At 50.5% G+C, this 20,653-nt stretch overlaps 8 protein-coding genes and 1 non-coding gene across 9 annotated transcripts; 3 read left to right on the forward strand and 6 right to left on the reverse strand.

Moving 5' to 3' along the window:
• Window positions 1–1,758: 1,758 nt before the first annotated feature.
• BO70DRAFT_417537 (glycoside hydrolase family 28 protein) lies at window positions 1,759–2,971 on the reverse strand (the record flags this gene model as incomplete). The annotated part of the gene is made up of 3 exons (XM_025547416.1): window positions 1,759–2,217; window positions 2,272–2,679; window positions 2,759–2,971. The coding sequence occupies 3 exons, from the start codon at window positions 2,969–2,971 to the stop codon at window positions 1,759–1,761; spliced, it is 1,080 nt and encodes a 359-aa protein (XP_025395085.1).
• Window positions 2,972–5,404: 2,433 nt separating this feature from the next.
• BO70DRAFT_366174 (uncharacterized protein) lies at window positions 5,405–6,055 on the reverse strand. The gene has a single exon (XM_025544270.1). It carries the CDS (start codon window positions 6,038–6,040, stop codon window positions 5,528–5,530), a length of 513 nt encoding a protein of 170 aa, XP_025395086.1. The 5' UTR covers window positions 6,041–6,055; the 3' UTR covers window positions 5,405–5,527.
• Window positions 6,056–6,713: 658 nt separating this feature from the next.
• Window positions 6,714–8,377, reverse strand: BO70DRAFT_390396 (hydroxymethylglutaryl-CoA synthase-like protein; the record flags this gene model as incomplete). Its single annotated transcript, XM_025546147.1, has 6 exons — window positions 8,295–8,377; window positions 8,143–8,245; window positions 7,679–8,073; window positions 7,110–7,646; window positions 6,904–7,035; window positions 6,714–6,851 (listed from the first exon to the last, which is right to left on the reverse strand). The coding sequence occupies exons 1-6, from the start codon at window positions 8,349–8,351 to the stop codon at window positions 6,714–6,716; spliced, it is 1,362 nt and encodes a 453-aa protein (XP_025395087.1). The 5' UTR covers window positions 8,352–8,377.
• Window positions 8,378–9,873: 1,496 nt separating this feature from the next.
• BO70DRAFT_390397 (sulfatase family protein) lies at window positions 9,874–11,487 on the forward strand. Its single transcript, XM_025546148.1, has one exon. It carries the CDS (start codon window positions 9,892–9,894, stop codon window positions 11,413–11,415), a length of 1,524 nt encoding a protein of 507 aa, XP_025395088.1. The 5' UTR covers window positions 9,874–9,891; the 3' UTR covers window positions 11,416–11,487.
• Window positions 11,488–11,931: 444 nt separating this feature from the next.
• BO70DRAFT_t291 lies at window positions 11,932–12,003 on the reverse strand. The gene has a single exon. It is a non-coding gene; the product is annotated as a tRNA-Cys (tRNA).
• A 290-nt stretch (window positions 12,004–12,293) lies between these two features.
• On the reverse strand, window positions 12,294–13,563 carry BO70DRAFT_390398 (alpha/beta fold hydrolase). The gene is made up of 4 exons (XM_025546149.1): window positions 13,197–13,563; window positions 13,042–13,148; window positions 12,883–12,983; window positions 12,294–12,825 (listed from the first exon to the last, which is right to left on the reverse strand). The coding sequence occupies exons 1-4, from the start codon at window positions 13,526–13,528 to the stop codon at window positions 12,364–12,366; spliced, it is 1,002 nt and encodes a 333-aa protein (XP_025395089.1). The 5' UTR covers window positions 13,529–13,563; the 3' UTR covers window positions 12,294–12,363.
• Window positions 13,564–14,976: 1,413 nt separating this feature from the next.
• BO70DRAFT_300916 (NAD-dependent epimerase/dehydratase family protein) lies at window positions 14,977–15,816 on the forward strand (the record flags this gene model as incomplete). Its single annotated transcript, XM_025539690.1, has 1 exon — window positions 14,977–15,816. The coding sequence occupies one exon, from the start codon at window positions 14,977–14,979 to the stop codon at window positions 15,814–15,816; it is 840 nt and encodes a 279-aa protein (XP_025395090.1).
• A 799-nt stretch (window positions 15,817–16,615) lies between these two features.
• BO70DRAFT_382845 (MFS general substrate transporter) lies at window positions 16,616–19,327 on the forward strand (the record flags this gene model as incomplete). The annotated part of the gene is made up of 12 exons (XM_025545555.1): window positions 16,616–16,918; window positions 16,970–17,063; window positions 17,116–17,315; window positions 17,362–17,435; window positions 17,482–17,580; window positions 17,628–17,800; window positions 17,856–18,019; window positions 18,070–18,373; window positions 18,452–18,642; window positions 18,709–18,748; window positions 18,838–18,848; window positions 18,897–19,327. The coding sequence occupies 12 exons, from the start codon at window positions 16,616–16,618 to the stop codon at window positions 19,233–19,235; spliced, it is 1,992 nt and encodes a 663-aa protein (XP_025395091.1). The 3' UTR covers window positions 19,236–19,327.
• Window positions 19,328–19,393: 66 nt separating this feature from the next.
• Window positions 19,394–19,888, reverse strand: BO70DRAFT_366178 (EthD domain-containing protein). The gene is made up of 2 exons (XM_025544271.1): window positions 19,701–19,888; window positions 19,394–19,614 (listed from the first exon to the last, which is right to left on the reverse strand). Exons 1-2 carry the CDS (start codon window positions 19,854–19,856, stop codon window positions 19,426–19,428), a joined length of 345 nt encoding a protein of 114 aa, XP_025395092.1. The 5' UTR covers window positions 19,857–19,888; the 3' UTR covers window positions 19,394–19,425.
• Window positions 19,889–20,653: the final 765 nt, after the last annotated feature.

The following is a 20,653-nucleotide window of genomic DNA, read 5'->3' on the forward strand; positions in this document are numbered from 1 at the left end:
GCATCGGCTTTCTGGATAGAGTTGAATATTCTTTTCAGATCAGGAATTTCTGATTCTCCCCCGTGACTTGCCAATACACGTGTCTTAAGCGATATGGAAGCAAAGAATTATGTTCCTCGATGCCTTCATGCTCCTTGGATTCAGAATTAAGTCTGTCTTGGGGATTTGCTGTAAGTCTCGCCCGTTTCTCGACTTCGCCCCGGCGAACACGAATGTAGTCGATGGCGGGTTCTAAACCTTTCATCTCATATACCAAAACATTCACGGCTTCGTTGCTCGAGTCAACTAAGAGAATGATTAATCGACAACGTTGAAAGAAGATTACAAGATCAGTCAGGACAATGACCCTTCCGCACCCAGGATAACCCTCCAAAATCACGCAACCCGCTTTTGTTTAGCGAAGGGATTTGAACAAATTTCCGTCCTGCAAGTTCCATTAATGAATGGCACTTTTTATCTCTCAGAAAATCTCTTAGAACTCTTATGAGGAAGCTTGTTCTGCTTTCTATGAACGGCAGTCTAACCAGCTATCCGCAGGGAGCTGAAAAAAATTCCGAGCGCCCTTAGAATCCGTCAGATACCCTGCCGGTGGCACGCGGCATATACCGGGGCGGTCCAGGAACATCGGGTCCCCAGAGAGTAACGTATGGTCTGACCCAATCATGTGTCGATAGACTAGCCGGGCACAGAATCAGTGTTGGCCGGAAAGGGGGTAGGCGGGGACTGTCGCTTTGCCTGGAAGCTCAACAGAGCCATCATCCACGCCACCCCCGTCACTTGCCATGGCTTCAGAAGCGGACTGGATTGAGTGCACGATGTATGTGTAAGGAAGGCCAGGCGAAGATTTAAGAGTTCGCAGGCCTTGATGTACTCCGGCGCCATAATCGTGCAGCGTGGGATCTTCCTGGCATTCCTCCACGTCATCCAGGCCAAGGCTTGAGATAGATTCGCATCTTCCCCTTGATTTCGTCTTCTGATCGGCGTCTTTGCGTATTCTTTTGATAAATCCGTGGAAGCTTGTCGCGGCTTGTTTCTTTGTTATAAAAAAGCCACTTTGGAGCAGCATTTTAAACCCCAGCAAGTTGTAGCATGATCTTCGATATGTTGGTCATGAAACCACCTCGAGAGGTTATGCGCCGGGATGAATATTCCAGAATAAGAAAAGTTGTCCATGGGTAATCACCCAGGAGCCTGAAATTCGATCTTGACAGGGACACAGGCTTCCGCACATAGCATTTGCAGCAACCACACAATGCAAAGAGCTGTCGCCATCATTGTAGAATATTGTGTGGGGTTGGGTAGAGATTTATGAAGACTTTGACATTATAGCAGCTCAGTATCTTGGAATTAGTCATGATGACTGATGACTGATGACTGGGGTTGCTGGAGTAGAATATGGCCATATATCTTGAAAGTTCGCCGGATAAAAAATAGATTAAACTCTTATTGCATGAGTCCGAAAGACATGTCAGGTTGAGGCGGGACTAGAAGATGGAGATGGAGTGGGATCGGGGTCTAGGGGGGTTGTTATAGCTGCCCGCCGCCCCGATTCACCCTGACTCTTGACTTCACTCCCTGGGGCCACTCACCATTATTCGCAACCTACAGTCACTGGCTGCAATAGAATCTAGTCTACGATCGAGTGAAATGCCAGTTGTTAAAGCAAAGCTTAATTTTCTATTAAATATATTTGTGGATGTGAAGTCAACACATACTAATGTACACGCGTCCTATGGACGCCCTCAATCACACGCGGATTTAGCAAGATGCGCCGGAGGGAACGTGCTCGCACTTGTCGGACTTCTTGCCACCAGAGATCTCAACATCCTTCCAGGTCCAGTCAGAGCAGCTGCCGTCACCGCAGATGATGTAGATGCGAGTGGCGTCGTCATCGACGGAGCCGGTGATTCTGTCCAGGGTAACATCCTTGATGGGGATGGTGTTAGAGGGATAGCCGGTAGGGCTGCTGTTCTCGTAGTCTTGCTCGATGACAACCCCGTAGCTTGAAATACCGGAGAGCTTGATATTGGAGTAAGTAATGTTGTCAACATCGCCAGTCTTTTTGTAGACGGTCTTGATGCGGACACCGTTGGCGGAGTCAACAATCTGGGAGTCCTCGATATGGATGTTACTGACGGTGTTGTCGCTACGGCCGCCGACGGAGCCGATAGAGAGACCGTGGCCACCAGAACAGTAACCGCCGGTAAAATGGATGTTCTGTACTGTGATTAGAGATGCGCTCAGTGGGAGAGGAATAGATATATACTATACCTCGCCAGAGTTGATAGCAAGGCAGTCATCTTGGTTGTAGACGGTAGCACCGGTGATGTAAACACCATTGCTCTCGCTAATGTCGAAACCGTCGGTGTTATGGCCACCCTTGCTATCACCCTCCTTGTTGTTGATGGTGAGGTCGGTCAGGTGCACGTTGGTGGCCATGACGCTGATGGCCTGAACGGGTGTGTTCTTGATTTGCAGGCCCTTAATGGTCGAGTCTTCGATATCGTGGACATACATGAACTTGGGCTTCTTCTTGCCTCCGTTGGTGCCCTTGCCATCCCACCAGCGCTCACCGCCGCCGTTGATGAGGGCACCGTCGACCTGGGTGATGGTAAGACCCTTGCCACCGAGGCGGATCAGGGGACCATCCCACTCCTCGTAGCCGAAGGTAGTGGTGCCCTCGAAAGTGATGTGGATGTATTTAGCGTTTTGCCAAAACTATCTTCTCATCGGACTTTTATCGAAGAGGGAAGCATACGGAGGCACCATCGGCAGCCTTGGCCAGATCGAGAGTCTCTCCGGCGGGAACCTCGATATCCTTCAGGATGATATCGGAGCACTTGGAGATACCCTCCTTAGCGGCAGATGCAGAGGTGAAGGTGCAGCTGGACTTCTTGACGAGCTCAGAAGTAGGAGCCGCGGCAACGAGAGAGCCGAACGCGGCCAAACCGAGGAGTTGGAAAGAGTGCATTGTCGTTGGTGGATAGCTCTGGTCAACAGAACGAGTTGTTTATCAAGGAATGAATAAGGTCTGGTCAACGGAAGGAAGGGTAAAAGAGTGAAATGTGTTTGCTGGTGTTGAGTATTTGAACGGCAGCAGGTTTCTCGGGACCTTTATATCTTGAAAGCAACATGCTGACCTGCTGTCACTTATTCAGAGTGTGAAATGAGCTTCTCGTTGAAGGAAGAGAACATTCCATCCGATCCACCTGGGCATTACTCTCTAACGACGATGGGTCCTCTAGCTAAAGATGAGATGACACTAGGACGGAGCTCTATATCAAATGACAGGATTTGGCTCTCTGCAGTATATTGTGCTTCGTGCCATCCGACCAAAGGGCGTGTCCAGCTCTGGTGCTGGCCTGGTCGGACCGTCGGATGTGTGGGGGAAGGGGCGGTGCGACTAGCAGGGACCAGGCATCACCGGTTCCCAGTAGCTTGGCTGCGGATGCCGTGTCTCACTCTCATTAAACTACCGAAGAAACGGTAGGCTTTCCCTTCCAGTCTCACTTGGCGGTCGGATGGAGTTTTTCCTTTCCCATCTATTGATAGATGCGCCCCGATGCCGACAAATCAGGCTGCCTCTATTGGCCATACGGTCTGACATGGTTGATATGGACTTGGAAACCGACTATTAACCATCAACGTATGCAGTCTTCAAATTTCGTACGGCGACATGCTCTCGGGTCCACGAGGTGAAAGGACTAGCCTGAAGAATCCGTCGCGGGGGCGCTCCGTCCAGATCGGAGAGCACCCGCGACAGTCTTCTGTCGAGATTCAAAGTGCCGATCTTACCAATCTCAGTCGGAAGTCCGAGTAGGGTCTCCGAGTGAATATAGTAGTCATAGAGAAATCTCCGTGCATTCGGCGTCTGTTTCATGCCCCAGTGAAGTGCAGATGTCCCTCTTCAAACACTGAGGGTTGCCTTGTTGTACTGTGTAGTCACATGTCTCATGAACTGTAATTTCAAGAGAATCGTCAATCTGGTAGAGATATAGGGTGTTTGGGTGAAGAGAAACCCCAACTGATACTCTTTGCTACCACTTTATCCCAGAATGGATGATACCGGTTGAGTGTGGACACCGCATGTAGCAGACGCTCTTAATGGCAATAAATCCTCAGGCCCACTGACCGAGTCCCAAGGCCCCACCGGCCAGGCTAGAAAAGCTTGACCCTCAGGGCTCCATCCGTCCGGCTCCGCGGTTCATCATCGAAGAAATTCACCCGACCGCACTGCACGAGTACATATGCCCGCAGTTTATTATGGTCCGTTTTTGACAATGACATTTTGCGGAAGTTGAAGACTCTCGTCAACCACAACAGCACGCATTTAAGAGCTATGCAAAAGGCTTACCTCGATATTCTCATGTTCGCCAGCTATTCTTAGTTTGAAAGCCCCGCCTCTTGTAGAAAGTGGAGGGTGACCTGATCCAATTGGATCTTCCGGGTACATAGCCTCGACATCTAGGCAACAAACATTCGATGCAGTTGTAAAGTGGAAATGCCTCGTTACGGTGCTGCCACGCGCTTCAAGGACCCTGATGCTCCGCTGATATCTCGGCTTACTTTCTGTTTCACCGAATCGCCCCCCCAAATAAAGTACCGTGCGTTGCAGCTTGCTAGGGTCTTTGTTTTGATTGCAGCTAGGTTCTCGTACCCGGAAGAGGCCCATCCTTGGACATTTCACGACTAGACCTACCACCACCGTTAGACTTGGATTCCTGAACATTATACTCCGTATGTGGTTGCGGTACCTGGTAGAAGTGGATTCGGTGCGGAACGAAACCGAGACTGGTCCGCATGCCGTCAATGAAGGTAGAGCTCAGCGCTTCAAATTCGCATGGTATAGAAAGTTCAATCATTAGATGCAGTTGCTCGTTCAGAGGTGTCATGTCGATGGGTTCTTTTGGTAAGCACATGAGGCAGTAATTCGAGTCCCATTCTCTCCCGCATTGTTGTCATCGACCCCGCTATCTCAGGCCTTAACGCCGTCTGCCTAAGGCGCCGTGTGTTCTCGATTCCTATAAACCCCCCCTCGCCCGCGCCATCTCCCAGGTTTCTCGTCGATCGTTTCCCGCCATCCCTTGCCATTGTCGCGCTCTGCTTTGCTTCTCGCAAGCCAACAAGGCGCTGCCAGTTCCACTTGACCACGCATCGACATCCCAAGTGAGCTCTTGCGAAGCAAATCCCCTCGACTAAACACTTTCCGGACGCTAGAAAACCACATGAAGGTTTCATTTTGGACATGGTAAGGGAGGGCTATCTGTACCTGGCCAGCTGGAGTCATTATGATTGTGCACAGCGGCGATTCCATAGAAAAGGGACCCGGGTTCCGAAATGCCAGACCAGTAGCCATCGTATACTACACCCAGGTGCTTGAATAAATGATAGCTTCCTATACAATCTGCTTAATTGGTAGCATCGAAGTTTGCTTTGCCTGTATGGAGACACGGGGCAAGCATTAACCACAGACAGAGACAGAAAAGGCAACAAACAGCTCATAAATAAATTCGAGAGGCTTCAAGCATCACTCCACCACCACTACCACCTGTTCCTCTCCCTGCTGTACTTCTTCTTTTTCTTCTTTCTCCTCCTCAAGTGGTGTTTGAATCAACGGTCCGACCTCGCCCTTCAGTTTAGTCTCCCATGCCGTCAAACAAGCCGCGCCACCCCCGTACTTATATTCCTCCAAGCTCGCGAAAAACCGTCCTCCCATCCGCTTCAAGATCTCACATCTCTCGTCCATCGTTCTCGCAAGAAGAACTTGTGTTGCCTCGTCGGGCACAATGGGCTCATCTTTAACAGCATGTTTGTCATACCTTTCCCAGTCGGCATCAAACTCCGCAATCCAGAATCCAGGACCCCGACTCGGCCAGCCCACTCTTACCCAACGCCTCTCCATCCGAGTTGCGGCAGTGACCCGCCAATTCTTCATCCTCGAGGGATATGCCCCTTCTTTATCTTCGAGAATTTGAATAAAATTATAGCGGTCTTCACTGTTGAACCATCTGGCACCCAGGAGCAAGAGGCGCTGGCACATCTTGTCTTCTGCATCATGGTCTCGGTCTCGGAATAGTGGGGGGTTGACGGGGTCGAATACGAGAAACTCGAAGTCTAGCGGAGTCGCATGTTCCAGCACGATCAGTCCACCGCGAGAGGGCCAACCCCAGACAGAGACGCTGTGACGCAAGAACAGGATCCGATCTATCGCCGGGGCCGGGTCAACTTTTCGGCTGGTACATATGGGGCCTCGTCTCGCCCGGGGGTTGGCGGTCGGCTGTTGGTTCGCATCGTTGAAAATTGCTGATACAGAACTTGAGAAGTAATGTCAGGTATGAGGCCTGACTGAGGGAGTTGCTGGAGATAAGAAGATTGCGGGGGGATATATTCCTCGAAACCGAATCCTTGGTAACACAGTCCTGCGTTTGACATTGGCTTCGTGCTACGGTATCTTCAATTGCTTCTTTGTGCAGATCGCTATCTGTACTACTAGCTACGTCATGGATGCTAAGCGGAAATTACACTTGATGATTGAGTATTAGACCAAAAGGCTGCTGGAATGACACCCATGTTATTCTTCGGTTCATAATTGACTTTTACTAGCAAGAAGTTGCGCTATCATTCATTTTGCTTTGTCGTTTTCTCGGACAATGATTTGCGTAACCACAGTTTACTGATGAATTCCCGGGGCTCTATTCCATTACATCCCCCTTTCATTGCTTGATCACATAGGTTCTCTGGTATGCGTTATCGATGTTCTCCAAGTAGTATGTTCCAGGTACCAGGGACGCTACATCACCAACGGGCTTGTAACTCTTGCTCCCGTAGGCATTCATTCGGAGGGCGCAGGCCTTGGAACTATGTCAGCCACTTTCACAAACAGTCTTTGATCTCAGAGCTTACCTCCTCGTACTCCTCTGGGGTCGAAATGTGTCGCTGCTTTAAACGATTCATCAGATCAATCTTCTGGACCATATCCGTGAGATCACCAGTGACTTTTAGGCCAAAAAGGGTGCTTGCAGCTCCACTTCCATACTGATGCGCCATCCATTTTGGTCAGCTTGATCTCGTTGAGAGAGGGTTCAATGAGCAAGAATGCTACTACTTACGCTGAACATCCCGATGGTTTTTCCTTCCGCGTCTTCGAGATCAATGTTGCTTACCAGACTGATGAGTGAACAGTATAGACTGGCAGTGTACATGTTGCCGCATAACGAGGGTGCAACAATACACGGCTCCACTCGCTCCTTGAACTGGTTCTTCGTCACAGCCACGAGCGCCTTTTCTAGTGCTTTGTCTTTAAGGGACTCTTGGTAGCCGAGTTTTTGAAGTTCGTCGGGAATTCCCTCCCAGTCACCATCATTCAGACAGTCGTTGTACTTGAGTCGGCCGTACGACTTGCTGACAAGCTTGCAGTTTGGGGTATGGAATGCCATGTAGTCAAAGAGGTCAAGGACTTTCTGTTCATCATTCGATCCATTTCTCACTTCACCCTTCAAGTCACCTTTTGATTTATTCCTTCCGAGCCTGTTTCTGTCAGCATTGGCACGACGGAGCAGGTCCTTGTGACATCCATCCACAGCACTGAGGTAACAGACAATAGAACCATAACCGTCGAGAATGGGAAACTCCACTTTGAGATCGGGCTTATAGAAATCGTAAGTATGGGTCAATAAACACCTCTTAGGCTTGGCTCAAAAGAAAGCAGCGCATTCGGACCGACAAGCATGGCGACGCAACCCGCGCCACCGGTTGGGCGGGAGGATGCCTCCTTGTACAGGGCTATGTCCGAGGCAACAACGATTGCATCCCGACCATCCCAAGACCGTGACTCCACCCAGTTGACGGCGTTGAATAACGCATTAGTGCCGCCGTAACAGGCGTGTATATTGTCAACTCCTTCCAGACTTGTGTTGCCCGATGGCTCGAATAGCGTTGTGAGGACTGATTTAATGGACTTGGCTTTGTCGATGAGGGATTCGGTGCCTACTTCTAGGCGTCCAATGGAGGTGGGGTCGATGTTGAACTTGCGGAGTAGGGAAGACACGGCTGTCAGGGCTAGAGAGCAGACGTCTGCGTAGTATGTTAGTTCGGGGCTGGTTTGGTTGGTGTCCGCTCTTTTCCTGGTTACTTGGAACTTACCTTCTCTGTCGGTGCAGTAGTTCATGTACTGGAGGCCCAGTCCAATGGTGTATTTTCCGGCTGAAACACTTTGGTGTTTCTCAAAGAGAGATTGGTCCAGGCACTATTTTTATCAGGTCGAAGGAATGTATGGACATGAAGAACGGTGTTACCTGTGCTGGGACATAGATTTCCATGGCCTTGATGCCGACATTCTTTGGGTACGCCATGATGTGAGTGTCTCTCTGAGATTTTGATATTCTCAAAAAGATGGGTGCAAAAGAGAGAGTTTGATGGCACAACCGAGGGTTTAAATATAGAGGACCTGAGTTTGTCCCGAATCCTGGAATGAATTCACCTGGAATCCCAGCACAGATCCACAGCCATCCTGTCCACAGATCATAAATTTCGAATGCTACAATCAGGCTTCGCTACATAGCAGGCTACCTGGTGAAGCTGGGAACAGTATCAAGTATACCGAGTACTTCCCAGGCCGCGCATTAGCGCCGCCTTCTAGTCGCCGAGAGGACGGATGTTACATGGTTGCCTGTTCTTCTCACTCCCTCCACTTGGGATGCAATATACGGAGTACTTTCCAGACCAACTCACTGATCCTGGGCAATATCTAGGTCGCTTTGCTCTTTTCAGGGCAGATCCCTGCTATCTGCTTGTATCCCAATCAATTTAGTGCTCACCCTCCAATAATTCTCCTCGGAATTATCACGACTTGCTCCAGAATCCGTACTTACTATCGATGAGGGCGGCCAAAATTCAAGTCCTATCCGAAGAAATTCGAGTTGGGCAAGATTTGTTGTAAACACACCTTAACACCTCCATAGTTGACTTGATGCAGTTGGGGTGTTGCTGTACCGACTCCCTTAGTTCCCGAAGCGGTATAGACCAAAGATGCATGCGATCAACTCAAGTTCATATGATCACCCTTTTTTAACTCATTCCAAGTCTTTGAGAGATTTAATCGGTCAGCATGAAGCTATACTCAGTAGAGAGTTCCTGACTTTTGATATGCCAGCAGATCATGACGTTTTAACCAATGTGCCTAAATTCCATTGGAGCTAAGCCGCTTTAGGATTTCAGGAAACGTAGGGGGTGTCGGGATAGCAAAGGGATCTCTGGGTTCCATATGTTAGAAGAAATGCTACTCCGTCACGTTAATAAAAACTCTTATAAGTTGGAATAAGGTACCCTTTGCTCTGATGATCGATAAGTCATCTCTGAGAATAGTAGAATGGCATGGCTTCCCTTCATATCATTCTATTGCCCATGCGACTGCGACCCAAGCGTACCCTTGTTTCCGGTTCAAGACATGTTTCTGATTCGAGGCAACGATCAACAGACACAGGGACCAACCTTAATCTAATGTTTGACCGGGGTCTGCCGCACGGAATAATTCTCGGGGATCTATTGCATGATCCGCATTATGCTACTGCCACGGAGTAGTTACACAGTAGTTAGTACTGTTGCGGTGTCGGCTTCACTAAGTGCGGGCCAAAGATCAACGTGCAATCACCACCTCCGATGGCGTCAGCAACAAGCAATATCTCGCAACCATTAGCGCCAGGAACCCACGCGTCTCGGTCCACCGCCGATTGATAACCCCTCATACCACTTAATTAACCAATGAGGGCATCCTCCGTTGGTATAGAGATGCGACAGTTGCCCCTCAGTCAAGCCGTACTTAATGGGGATCCTCCCCCAGACCCGAATTCAATCCCCTCAATGCCCTGATTCCCCGTCACACCAGCCGCCAATATGACGTCCCAACCCAACTTCATCTTTATCATGGCCGATGACCATGCCTCTAAAGCAATCAGCTGCTACGGAGCCGGCATCAACAGCACCCCAAACATCGACCGCATCGCCCACGAAGGCATGAAGTTCAACCACTGCTACGTGACCAACTCCATCTGCACCCCCAGCCGCGCCGCCATCCTCACCGGCACTCACAACCACGTCAACGGCGTCATGACTCTCGACAGCAAGATCAACAAGCATCTCCCCAACGTAGCTAAGCACCTCCGCACAGGCGGCTACCAAACCGCCATGGTCGGCAAGTGGCATCTCGGCGAGGGAGCCCCTCACGAGCCCACCGGTTTCGACTACTGGACCGTCGTTCCGGGCCAAGGCAAATACCACGACCCGGAATTCATCGAGATGGGCCAGAAGATCGTGGAAAAGGGATACGCGACCGACATTATCACTGACAAATCGCTTAATTGGCTGAAGCAGCGCGACCCCAAGAAACCTTTCTTCCTCATGTGCCACCACAAGGCGCCGCATCGCTCATGGGAGTGTCACCCCGACCACAAGAATCTGTACCAGGACGACATTTCCCTCCCGGATACCTTTGACGACGATTACAAGAATCGTGCCAAGGCCGTGGAGGTCGCAAAAATGCGCATCGAAAGCGACATCACGTACTTCGATCTCGGGCTCGTCCAGCCAGACGGCGGCTCCGAGGTCGGCGAGCTCTTCATCCCAGGCGGATCGAATATCGATCGGAAGATCCCCAATGTCTCCGACGCGGAGATCCACAACTTCCGTCTCATCGACAAAGACACTGCGGAGATCTTCACCTTTAAGACTGGCGAAGAGCTCCGCCGATTCAAGTACCAACGGTACCTGAAACGGTATCTCCGCACCATCCACTCCGTCGACGAGAACGTCGGCAGACTGCTGGACTATCTCGACGACGAAGGCCTCGCCGATAACACCGTCATTATCTACACCTCCGACCAGGGCTTCTTCCTTGGCGAGCACGGCTGGTTCGACAAGCGGTTCATGTACGAGGAATCGTTCCAAATGCCCTTCGTCATCCGGTATCCGAATCTCATCGCCCCGAACTCCGTCTGCAACGACATCATCAGTAATGTCGATTTCGCGACCACGTGGCTCGATCTTGCGGGTCTAAGGGTTCCGTCCTACATGCAGGGTATTTCCTTCGTCTCGCTACTGAAGGGTGCCACGCCGCCGGACTGGAAGCAGGTCGCATACCATCGGTACTGGATGCACCGGGATCCGATCCACAACGCATATGCGCATTACGGGGTGAGGAACCAGCGGTATAAACTGATTTATTGGTATGCGGAGGATTTTGAGCTTCCTGGGACGAGAGAAGGTGGGCAGCCGAGGGAGTGGGAGTTGTTCGATTGCGAGAAGGATCCGTTGGAGTTGTTTAACGTGTATGCGCTCCCGGAGTATGCGGATGTGGTGGTGGACTTGACAGCGCTGCTGGATGAGAAGATGTTGGAGATTGGTGATACCCCCGTGCATTGACTTGTGTATGCTCTTTCGGTTGAGAAAAACATTTTGCTGTCGGTTTGAGGTGTGGGGGGTAGAAAGAACACGATATAACTAGTCGATAGAAAAAAAGTGTAAGACACTTGATTCGAGGAATTGAAGGTTCATTGACATAGAAGGGCGCTTGTAGGAAAGGAAAGGCTAGCAAAGAGGGCGGCGTGGTCTTCTGCTGACTTCGGCACATTTAATAGATCTCTGGTTCGATTGGATGTTGCTTCTGCTAAACGACGTAGAAGACTGAAGAGAGGTGTTCCTGGGATGTTGGCGGTAGTATATAGTATATTTCCAGTCCACATTCACTGTCCCTTTATCCAGTTTTGTGGTTTCACAGCTTTTCAACGTACATGCTGTGTGACACCCTTCAAAAGTGTCTGTTGAACCCCACAAAATAGTATCTCGCTTGTACAACAAACCCATGCCAAAATAAAAACCAACAGTCCCAGTTGAAATGCCAATTCAGATCACGGGAGAGCAAAAGCAAAAGTCAAAAATAGGACCGAACGCGGATCGAACGCGTGACCTCGGGATCTGCAATCCTGCGCTCTACCACTGAGCTACCGATCCTTGTTGAAGATGGCCTTTGACATACGGTATATAGGCCACCGTCATTATTGCATAATGAGGGGCTCATTCCATGGTCTAGTGGTCGTCAGCCGAGGTTCTTTCGAGGTCCGGATAACAGGTCGAGTCTTGGCGTGTAGTCTTGGCGTGTTTTACACTGTGGCCGCGCCGTCATCAAGAGTGCGCTTGACCAGCATTTCTTACCATTTTTAATTCACGCCATGTAAGAGAATATCTCGACTTGATGGACCCCAATGGGGGCCAGGTACAGTGTGATATTGGATCACCTTTTTTATTCAATAAGATCGCAAAGAATATTTTTTTTCTAACCAACTCAGCTAACGCTGACGTTCCCTGTTCCCCTCAGTTCACAACCTCCTTAGCGAACCCAAGAATCAACTCATTCAACACCTCTGGCTTCTCCAACTGCACCCAATGCCCACAATCCACCAACTCGACTCTACCATTAGGGACACATCCCGTCATCTCCTGACGCTTGATCTGCAGATCCGCCCGGCAGACATAGTCCTGCGTCGCAGCCACAAACAAATTCCGCACGGGACAAACCTTTTGCTCTGCCGTCAAGCCCGCCTCATCCTCGGAATTCATCCCACGCATCGCGGCCTTATACCACGATAGCGGGCCTGTATACCCGCCTTTTGAGAAGATGCGATCATGCATCTCGTAATCCTCCTGGGTGAGCCAGGAGGGAAGAGGGGTGGTGCGGCCAGAACGGACGAATTCGGCGGCTTTGCCAGTGGGCCCCAGGTCGGTCTTGAAGAGGAGGGGGTCGTGCGGGTAGATGAGGTTGAAGGCGGAGGCGGGCTATACTTTGTTAGTGTCTTTGGTGGTGGTGTCTTGTATAGAAGGGGGTGGACGTACATGGGCCTCCATCTCGGCTGCGGCTTCTTCGCTGTTGTGCCATTTCCAGTAGCCGTAGGTTTCGTAGCCGACGAGTTTCTGGGTCAATTCGCAGATGGCGTCTGGGAATGTTAGAAGTGGCAGATTTCAAGGGGATAGCCGTCTGGTCCATCGACTTACCGATGCTGAACCCTGCACTTGGCTCGGTATATGAAACGGCGACGGTCACGAGTCCATAGAATCGCTCAGGATAGAACAGCGCCATGCGAGAAGCAAGAGCGACACCCCTGGTTCAGTCAGCCGGTAAACTCACAGTCATGAGAGAAAGAACGTGCCAATCGTGCCCCACCAGAACAGCGCGAGACACCTTCTCAATGTCCATGATCTCGACGACTTGGCTACTCATGGTCTTCAAGCGATACGCCTTCAGATCAAGGGGCTTGTCGGTATCGCCATATCCTAGGAGATCCGGAACAATAACCCCATGTCCTTCCTTCTGAAGAGCAGTGATCTGAAGTCTCCAGTCATACGAGGTCGAGGGGTATCCGTGAATGAGCACAAAAGTGCTCTTGTCAGCAGACACAGCGGGGATGGCTACGTAGCCGTATGTGGTGCCGTCCGAGAGGGTGGCCTTTTTGGCCAACGAGGGAAACGCGATGGATGCCATGATTACGGTTTTGAGGGTGAAACTGAAGATTAAAGAGAGTAGGGGTCTTATTTATATTACAAATTACTCATCCCACGAAGTTGTAGCAACTCAGCCTGCCAAGGACGTGAGATATCGGCCATATCGGCGCCGTCGTGGAACGACATCGACGTGGACTCAACTGAGCGTCCTGCCTCTGCTCCACTCAGGACAAAAATCGTCGGACAGACAAATCATCGTTGCTGCAGGGGCCATTAGCGCGGATCCTTCTCTCAGGAATACCCAGCCAGCCTTGGCCGTTGTTTTTGTCCAGTCGTCGATGTGGTCTGCCGCCTAAAACCAACATCGCCCGCTCTACCCCACTTGCCGTAGATGTCTGGGCCCATTTTCTGGACTTGATGAGGACATAAGATCAGCCTCATGAAGCATAAGATTGGAATACGTAAACATACGAAGATTCCAAACTGAGTGATATCAGCAGATTATGAGAGATCCGCTAGATCTAGGATCATCTAACGTGGGCTCGGTGTTCTCACCCGACGCGTTTGGATGGTTGGCAAGAAGTATTGTCGCCGTTTCTGACTCCAGGGGGGATAATCAACGAACCCCATCGCGTATTGCTTAAATCTGAAGCGCATATTGATGCTTGTAGGATCGTCCGTGGTGTTTTGAACAGGTAGTCTTATGGTCTCCATTCAGGGCGACATTGAACTGCGTGGGAATCAATCAGCTTTGATACCGGCACTCGAGAATATTGGACAAAGACGATAATAAGGTGTGATCCAAACACCTGAAAATGGAAAGAAAGGGTGTTGGAATATCCCGAAAAGCCGGCGGAAGGACAGTTGAGTGAATAATAGACACAAGGCTAGGCCTGACGGAGAAGTTCCGCCGATCGTCCTCTCCAAACACTCAATGCCATCTAACACCAACTTTGACGACAAAAGCCAAAGCTCTGACAGGCTTCTATAATTGCTATGAAAAATTCGTTTGTGTTGGAGTGCTTCAAAAATCTGAAGTGCCAGCAACTGGTTGTTTCTCGCGAGGACATTTGAAGTCACATGCGGATGACATCACACCTCCTGCGGCCGCTTCTTCTGCCATAACACACGGAGCACTGTTTTCGGTCTTCATGCTATTGATAAATTAACCTTTGCAGGTTCTAACAGAATATGCCAGCTCTCAAAGACAAAGCTGTCAGTCTGGCGTCATGAGTATTGCAGGTTGCAGGTTGTGGTTGTGAGGGCCAAGAAGCCAGCCCACTATCATCATATGCACGTCATGGAATCAAGTCAACCACCATGATCATGTAGTCTCTCGCACTTCCTTAACCCCCAATAAAAGCACCCATGCTTCTGCAATTTCCGGCCAGAATTTCCTCTTTCCGCCCGTTATTTCGGAATCCTACCTGCCAATTCCTCCACCTCCAGCGCAGAAACTTCTCCATATCCAACACCAACAACAGCAAGATGAGAATCGCCATCACAGGTGCCCGCGGCACCGTCGGACGCGCTGTGGTCAAAATCGCCTCGGACCAAGGCCACTCCACGGTTCAGGTCAACCGCACCGACCAGGAGTATGACGGTACGCCCAACTCGGAGATGAGGACCGCCGACACAGCCAGCGATTACGAAGCGACCGTGAAAGCGTTCAAAGGATGTGACGCGATCATCCACCTCGCAGCTATCCCCGACCCGGTCGACAAGGACGACCACAAGGTGCACAACAACAACGTGAACTCCGCCTTTAACGGATTCCTCGCTGCCGGAGAACTAGGCATCAAACGCTTCTGCTATGCGTCATCCGTCAATGCCATCGGGCTCGAGTACGCCACGAAACCGCTCGAATTCGAATACTTCCCGGTAGATGAGGAAGTCACACCCCGCCCAACGGATTCATATGCTCTTGCGAAGGAAGAGGCCGAGACTCAGGCGAAGACATTTGTGAGGTGGTTCCCTGGGACGAAGATCGCGTGTATGCGTATCCATGCCGTGGCGTCTCGGGCGGAGGCGCAGAAGGGACACAAGGAGAACTGGGATGACTCGGCTGTGAAGAGTCTGTGGGGGTGGGTGAATCCGGAGGAAACGGCAAGAGCCTGTTTGCTGGCAGTCGAAAAGAGCGACAATCTCAAGGGATGCGAGATATTCAATGTTGTTGCGCCTACGACTACGCAGGACACGCCGTCACATGAGTTGGCGAAGAAATACTATCCCAAGGTCGAGATCCGGGGCGACCTTTCGGGGAACCGGTCGTTTTTCACATCTGACAAGGCACGCAAGCTTCTAGGATGGGTACATGAGGAGAATTGACTTGATGGGTATGTGAAGGGTCGGCTCTAGGTCCTCGGGACGAGTACATTTTTAGGTTGAAAAGGAATCCAATATGAGCACCACCCCGCTAGGGATGGCAAATATGATTACGCCTATTTGCTGGCTTCCGTAGGGAAAAGGTCTAACTGTCGACAGCGGTCACATGCGCGAATCAGCGTGCTCATTGGTTTTGTCCGGTCTGGGGAATTTTGATGCTTCTTATCGCTGCGATATTCGCAAGCCATTGCTACCATCACGTAACGCTACCCCTCCAAATGACGCCATTTCCCTACAAGGCATCAACATATCGCAGCATATCTCTTTTATCTGGGAATGATAAATCAATTTATCTGAAAATAGAGCGGCATTCGTTTTGGAATGCCTTAAGTTCTGAATATCCCGCCCACAATCGCATCCTCGTCAATCAAACCGAGTTGCAACATAAAGAGCCCGCATACATACACTGCGATGAAGCAATTCAAGGTCAAGGTTGCGAGATGCGGCCAAGCCCAGGCCAAGTCGCCTCCGCCCGACCCAGCCATGCATAATCAAGCCCCTGCTAGCTTTTTAGCTTCATGTTGCGTGAATTAATTTCCCTGAGTGGCCAACAGTGAAAATGATCCCTGTTAGCCTTGATTTGACGGCCGGTTATCTACGACGCAACCATCCTGAAAATGGCGTGCCTGGGCAGATGCTTGCGATATCGTCGCTTCCATGTCTTTAAAGTGTCCGGTCGCTGCCTCCTACAAGGGTAGTATCAGATCATCGCCACAGGATTTGTGCGATTCCTGGAAGAGACATGGCTACCTCTAAAGATCTCAGCCAGAGGCTGTTTGACCAAACCGACCGTCGGTCGTACACTGAGCCATCGCCTCAGGGTTCATTCAAGGACAAGTCTCAGGTTGAGACCCACCAGTGCGATGTATCCGATACGCACCCCGACAATCCCTTCGCGGACCCCGAGGTCGCAGAGCGCTATGCCCTCATCTACGAGAAGGCGGAGTACGAGTGTCGACATGTGTTTGACCCCACACTGACATGGACTCCTGAAGAGGAGAAAGCACTCGTGCGGAAGCTGGACTGGCGTGTGTGCTTATGGGCGGTAAGTCTTCATATTGAGAAAAAACCAGATGGCATGGCTTATGGTATCTAGTGTGTGATGTTTTTCGGTCTCCAGGTCGACCGAGGAAATCTCGTTCAAGCTGTGTCGGATAATCTGCTTGATGATCTTGGTCTGACAACAGACAGTGAGACTACCCCGTCGCCATTTTCACTGACATAGCTAACTGGATTGCGCAGACTACAATACCGGAAACACCATCTTTCTCGTTGCTTTTCTCTTAGCCGAATTGCCCTCGCAACTGGTGTCCAAGCAAATTGGCCCTGATCGGTGGATTCCCACGCAGATGACCATTTGGTCCATTGTTGCAGCAGCACAAGCAGGACTAACTGGGAAAACGTCGTTCTATGTGACGAGAGCTCTACTGGGAGTACTCGAGGTATGTTTCTTGATACACAATTGATACACCCAACTGACCCATGTAGGGTGGCTTCATCCCCGACATTGTGCTCTGGTTGTCCTACTTCTATACCAGTCGAGAACTCCCAACTCGTCTCAGGTAGGCTCCATCACCTGATGCTGTCAATCCCTCCTAACGCCAATAGTCTCTTCTGGACCGCTCTATCCGGGACAACGATCATAACCTCGTTCATGGCATTTGGAATTCTCCACATGCGCGGCGTGCAAGGCATGGCCGGCTGGAGGTGCGTATCATTGCTCATTATGGTCCACACCCTCTAACAGATCATAGATGGCTCTTCCTCATCGAAGGTTTGATCACTCTAATTATCGGTCTCGCCTCCTTTTTCCGCATGCCCGCCTCAGCAGTCGACACCAAGAAATGGTTTCGACCCAAGGGCTGGTTCACCGACCGCGAGATCAGCATCGTGGTCAACCGCATCCTCCGCGATGATCCCTCCAAGGGTAAGCCAACTGATTCATTACCCCCTTTAAGAACAACTACTGACAGAAAGCAAAGGGGACATGCACAACCGCCAAGCCATTACCCCCCGTCGACTGTGGAACTCTATCCGCGACTACGACCTCTGGCCTATCTACCTCCTCGGTCTGGTGGTCTATATACCCATGACTCCAGTAACATCCTACATCACTCTCACCCTGAAAGATGTCGGATTCAGCACAGTAAGTTTCTATTACGAGTCTATTTGTACCCATGAATAACCGAGACCAAGTTTGAAACCAACCTTCTCAACATCCCTTACAACGTTGGTCACATCATCTGCCTCTTGGCTCTCACACGCCTTAGCGAGTGGCTCAATGAACGCACCTTCGTCTCCATGATCCAGAACATCTGGACCCTCCCATGTGTTATCGTCTTGCGGTTTTGGCCCGGAACCATGGTCAGTGCATGGGGAACGTATGCGATCGTGACGGTAATGCTTTCGTATCCCTATTGTCATGCTATCTTAGTCGGATGGTGTTCTAAGAACTCGAATAATGTCGGGACGAGGACGATTTCGGCGGCCCTATACAACAGTATGCCATCTCCACCCCACTCTCGTTTTTCTTTCACATGAAGTTGCTTCATCAAGGCTAACGGAATAATTAAAATAGTGTTCGTCCAAGTGGGCGGCATCATCGGAAACAATATCTATCAAGCAGATGATAAACCGAAATACCATCGCGGAAACACAGCTCTCATTGCTATTAACATCCTTGCTATCTTGCTGTTTATCTTCACAAAGGTGTATTATGTCTATAGGAATAAGCAGAGGGAGCGCGTGTGGAGTGGGATGACGGAGGAGGTAAGTTTTTCTTTCCCTTTTCCCTGGCGGTATCTTTGAGTGATTTGACTAATTCAATGAAAATAGCAACGGCAGCATTATCTGCAGACCACGCAAGATACTGGGAGTAAGAGGCTGGACTTTCGGTTTGCGCATTGATTGCTACTGCAGTGTGGATAATGTTATCAAACTGTCTTAATTGGCCTCGATCTTCAGAAGGGTACTGGGTATGACGCAAGTGAATATGTGCATCTAATGCGAGTTGCATCTTCCAGAGGGACATTCTGGGAGACGAAGAGCGGGAGATCGATGATAAGGATACGTATCCACGAAAGCTATCCTCGATCATGAAACAAGTCTGGGATATGGGTACATTCTGGTTCAGTCTTGCGCTCTCCAGCCCAATCGGGCTCTTTGCATTGTTCGATAAGCAGATCCAACCGATCATGACAGAGAAATGCCCGGACCATGAAGCCTTCCATCAGATAATGCCATGGTACTGGACAAGAGATACAATAGGAACATTGACCCGCAAACTCGCGGACAGAGAGGACTATGATTATCGCCTTCGCAAGGCATTCGATGAAGGCAGCGACAGAACCTCAACCTCGTAGTTACTTAGCTTTTGGCAGGCAGAAGGGATTATCCAGCCTCCCTCTTTCCGGTACTGTCATTGAGAACCCCACTCGGAACCTCAGGCAGCGTATCTCCAGCGCAGAACTATAAACCCCCCCCTCCCCCGCTCTCCCCCGCCCTCCCCTCGCCCTTGTCCCCCTCATCCACCTCCCCCCCCGACTTTCGCTTTCATCTCCTCGTCTCAACCACCTCCCCCAACCGCACAATACAAAGCCTCCCTCTATCCGAAAACCGATCCTCATCCTCCTTCAACAGCTTCGCCGCCTCCGGCGCCCTCACCCTCGCCTGAAACCTCTCCAACGCCGCCTGATCCTCAAACGTCAATTCCGCGACCGAGTCGAACTCGAAATCCGATTGCTGACCGACGAGGACGGCCGCGGGAGTGGTGGCATTTCGGGCTGCGGGGCGTTGCCTCCGGGCGCGTTCTCGGACGCGTCCTCGACTGTCGTGCGTAGGATGTAGCTCCGCCGGTGGGCGAGGGGGAAAGCGTCGCCAGTGAGGCGCTTTATGAGCTCGACGTGGGATTCGAGGTGGGCTTTGAAGGTTGAGGGGGGGATGGTGGGGTTGCGGGTGCCGAGGAGGAGGAGGGAGATTGTCATTGTTCTGGTCTGGTTGTTTGGTTGTTTGGTTGGCTCTTGGTTTTTGGCTGCAGAGGGGGCGGATTGGAGTTGGGTGGCGTGGTGAGGGTGAGGTGAGGTGAGGTGAGGTGGGGGGGTGCTGTTGATAAGATGGCTCGCGGTGGAATGTTGGGTATACATTAAGGTATGCTGGCATGTACGTGCTTGATGAGCTGGAGCTGCATGCGCCTTGGCCTCCGCCCCTCATCCGCAGCAGAACGGAACTGGATTTCGAGGAGCTTGGAATAAATTCGATTCGATCCAATCCAAGTTGTGTTAGCCTAGTAATTGAGCCCGACAATTATGCTAGTCATGTAGGCGCTTCTCGAGAGAAGCAGGAACTAGATTCCATGTGCCTGATACCCAAATCCCTCAAAACTCGCATGAATCACGCAAAGGAGCTCGAAAATGTGGCTCCACAACTCAAATAACACCAGAGGCTTGGAATCAAGGTTGTAGAAATCTTGGATGCGGTCTGTCAGTTATCTTGGGCAGACTGAAGTACTACATAAATGAACCATCAGAGTTGGCCAAGGACGAATAAATATGATAATATGTTCTCCAGTAAAATTATAGTATTAGTCGCATTTGAAGCAATGGGTATCTTTTTTCTTTTTGCAAACCAGAGCCCGGTGGCAACCCCATCTAAGGGAATATTGTTTGGAGTACAGCATGATGTAGTCTACAGTTACAAGTCTAAACCATGCAACATATCAAACAATGATATTAAGAAAGAAAGAAGAATTGAAAGAACTTTGTCTGAAGTCTGACAGTAGTAA

The sequence above is a fragment of the Aspergillus heteromorphus genome (genome assembly GCF_003184545.1).
Source record: "Aspergillus heteromorphus CBS 117.55 chromosome Unknown BO70scaffold_39, whole genome shotgun sequence".
Taxonomy (NCBI): domain Eukaryota; kingdom Fungi; phylum Ascomycota; class Eurotiomycetes; order Eurotiales; family Aspergillaceae; genus Aspergillus; species Aspergillus heteromorphus.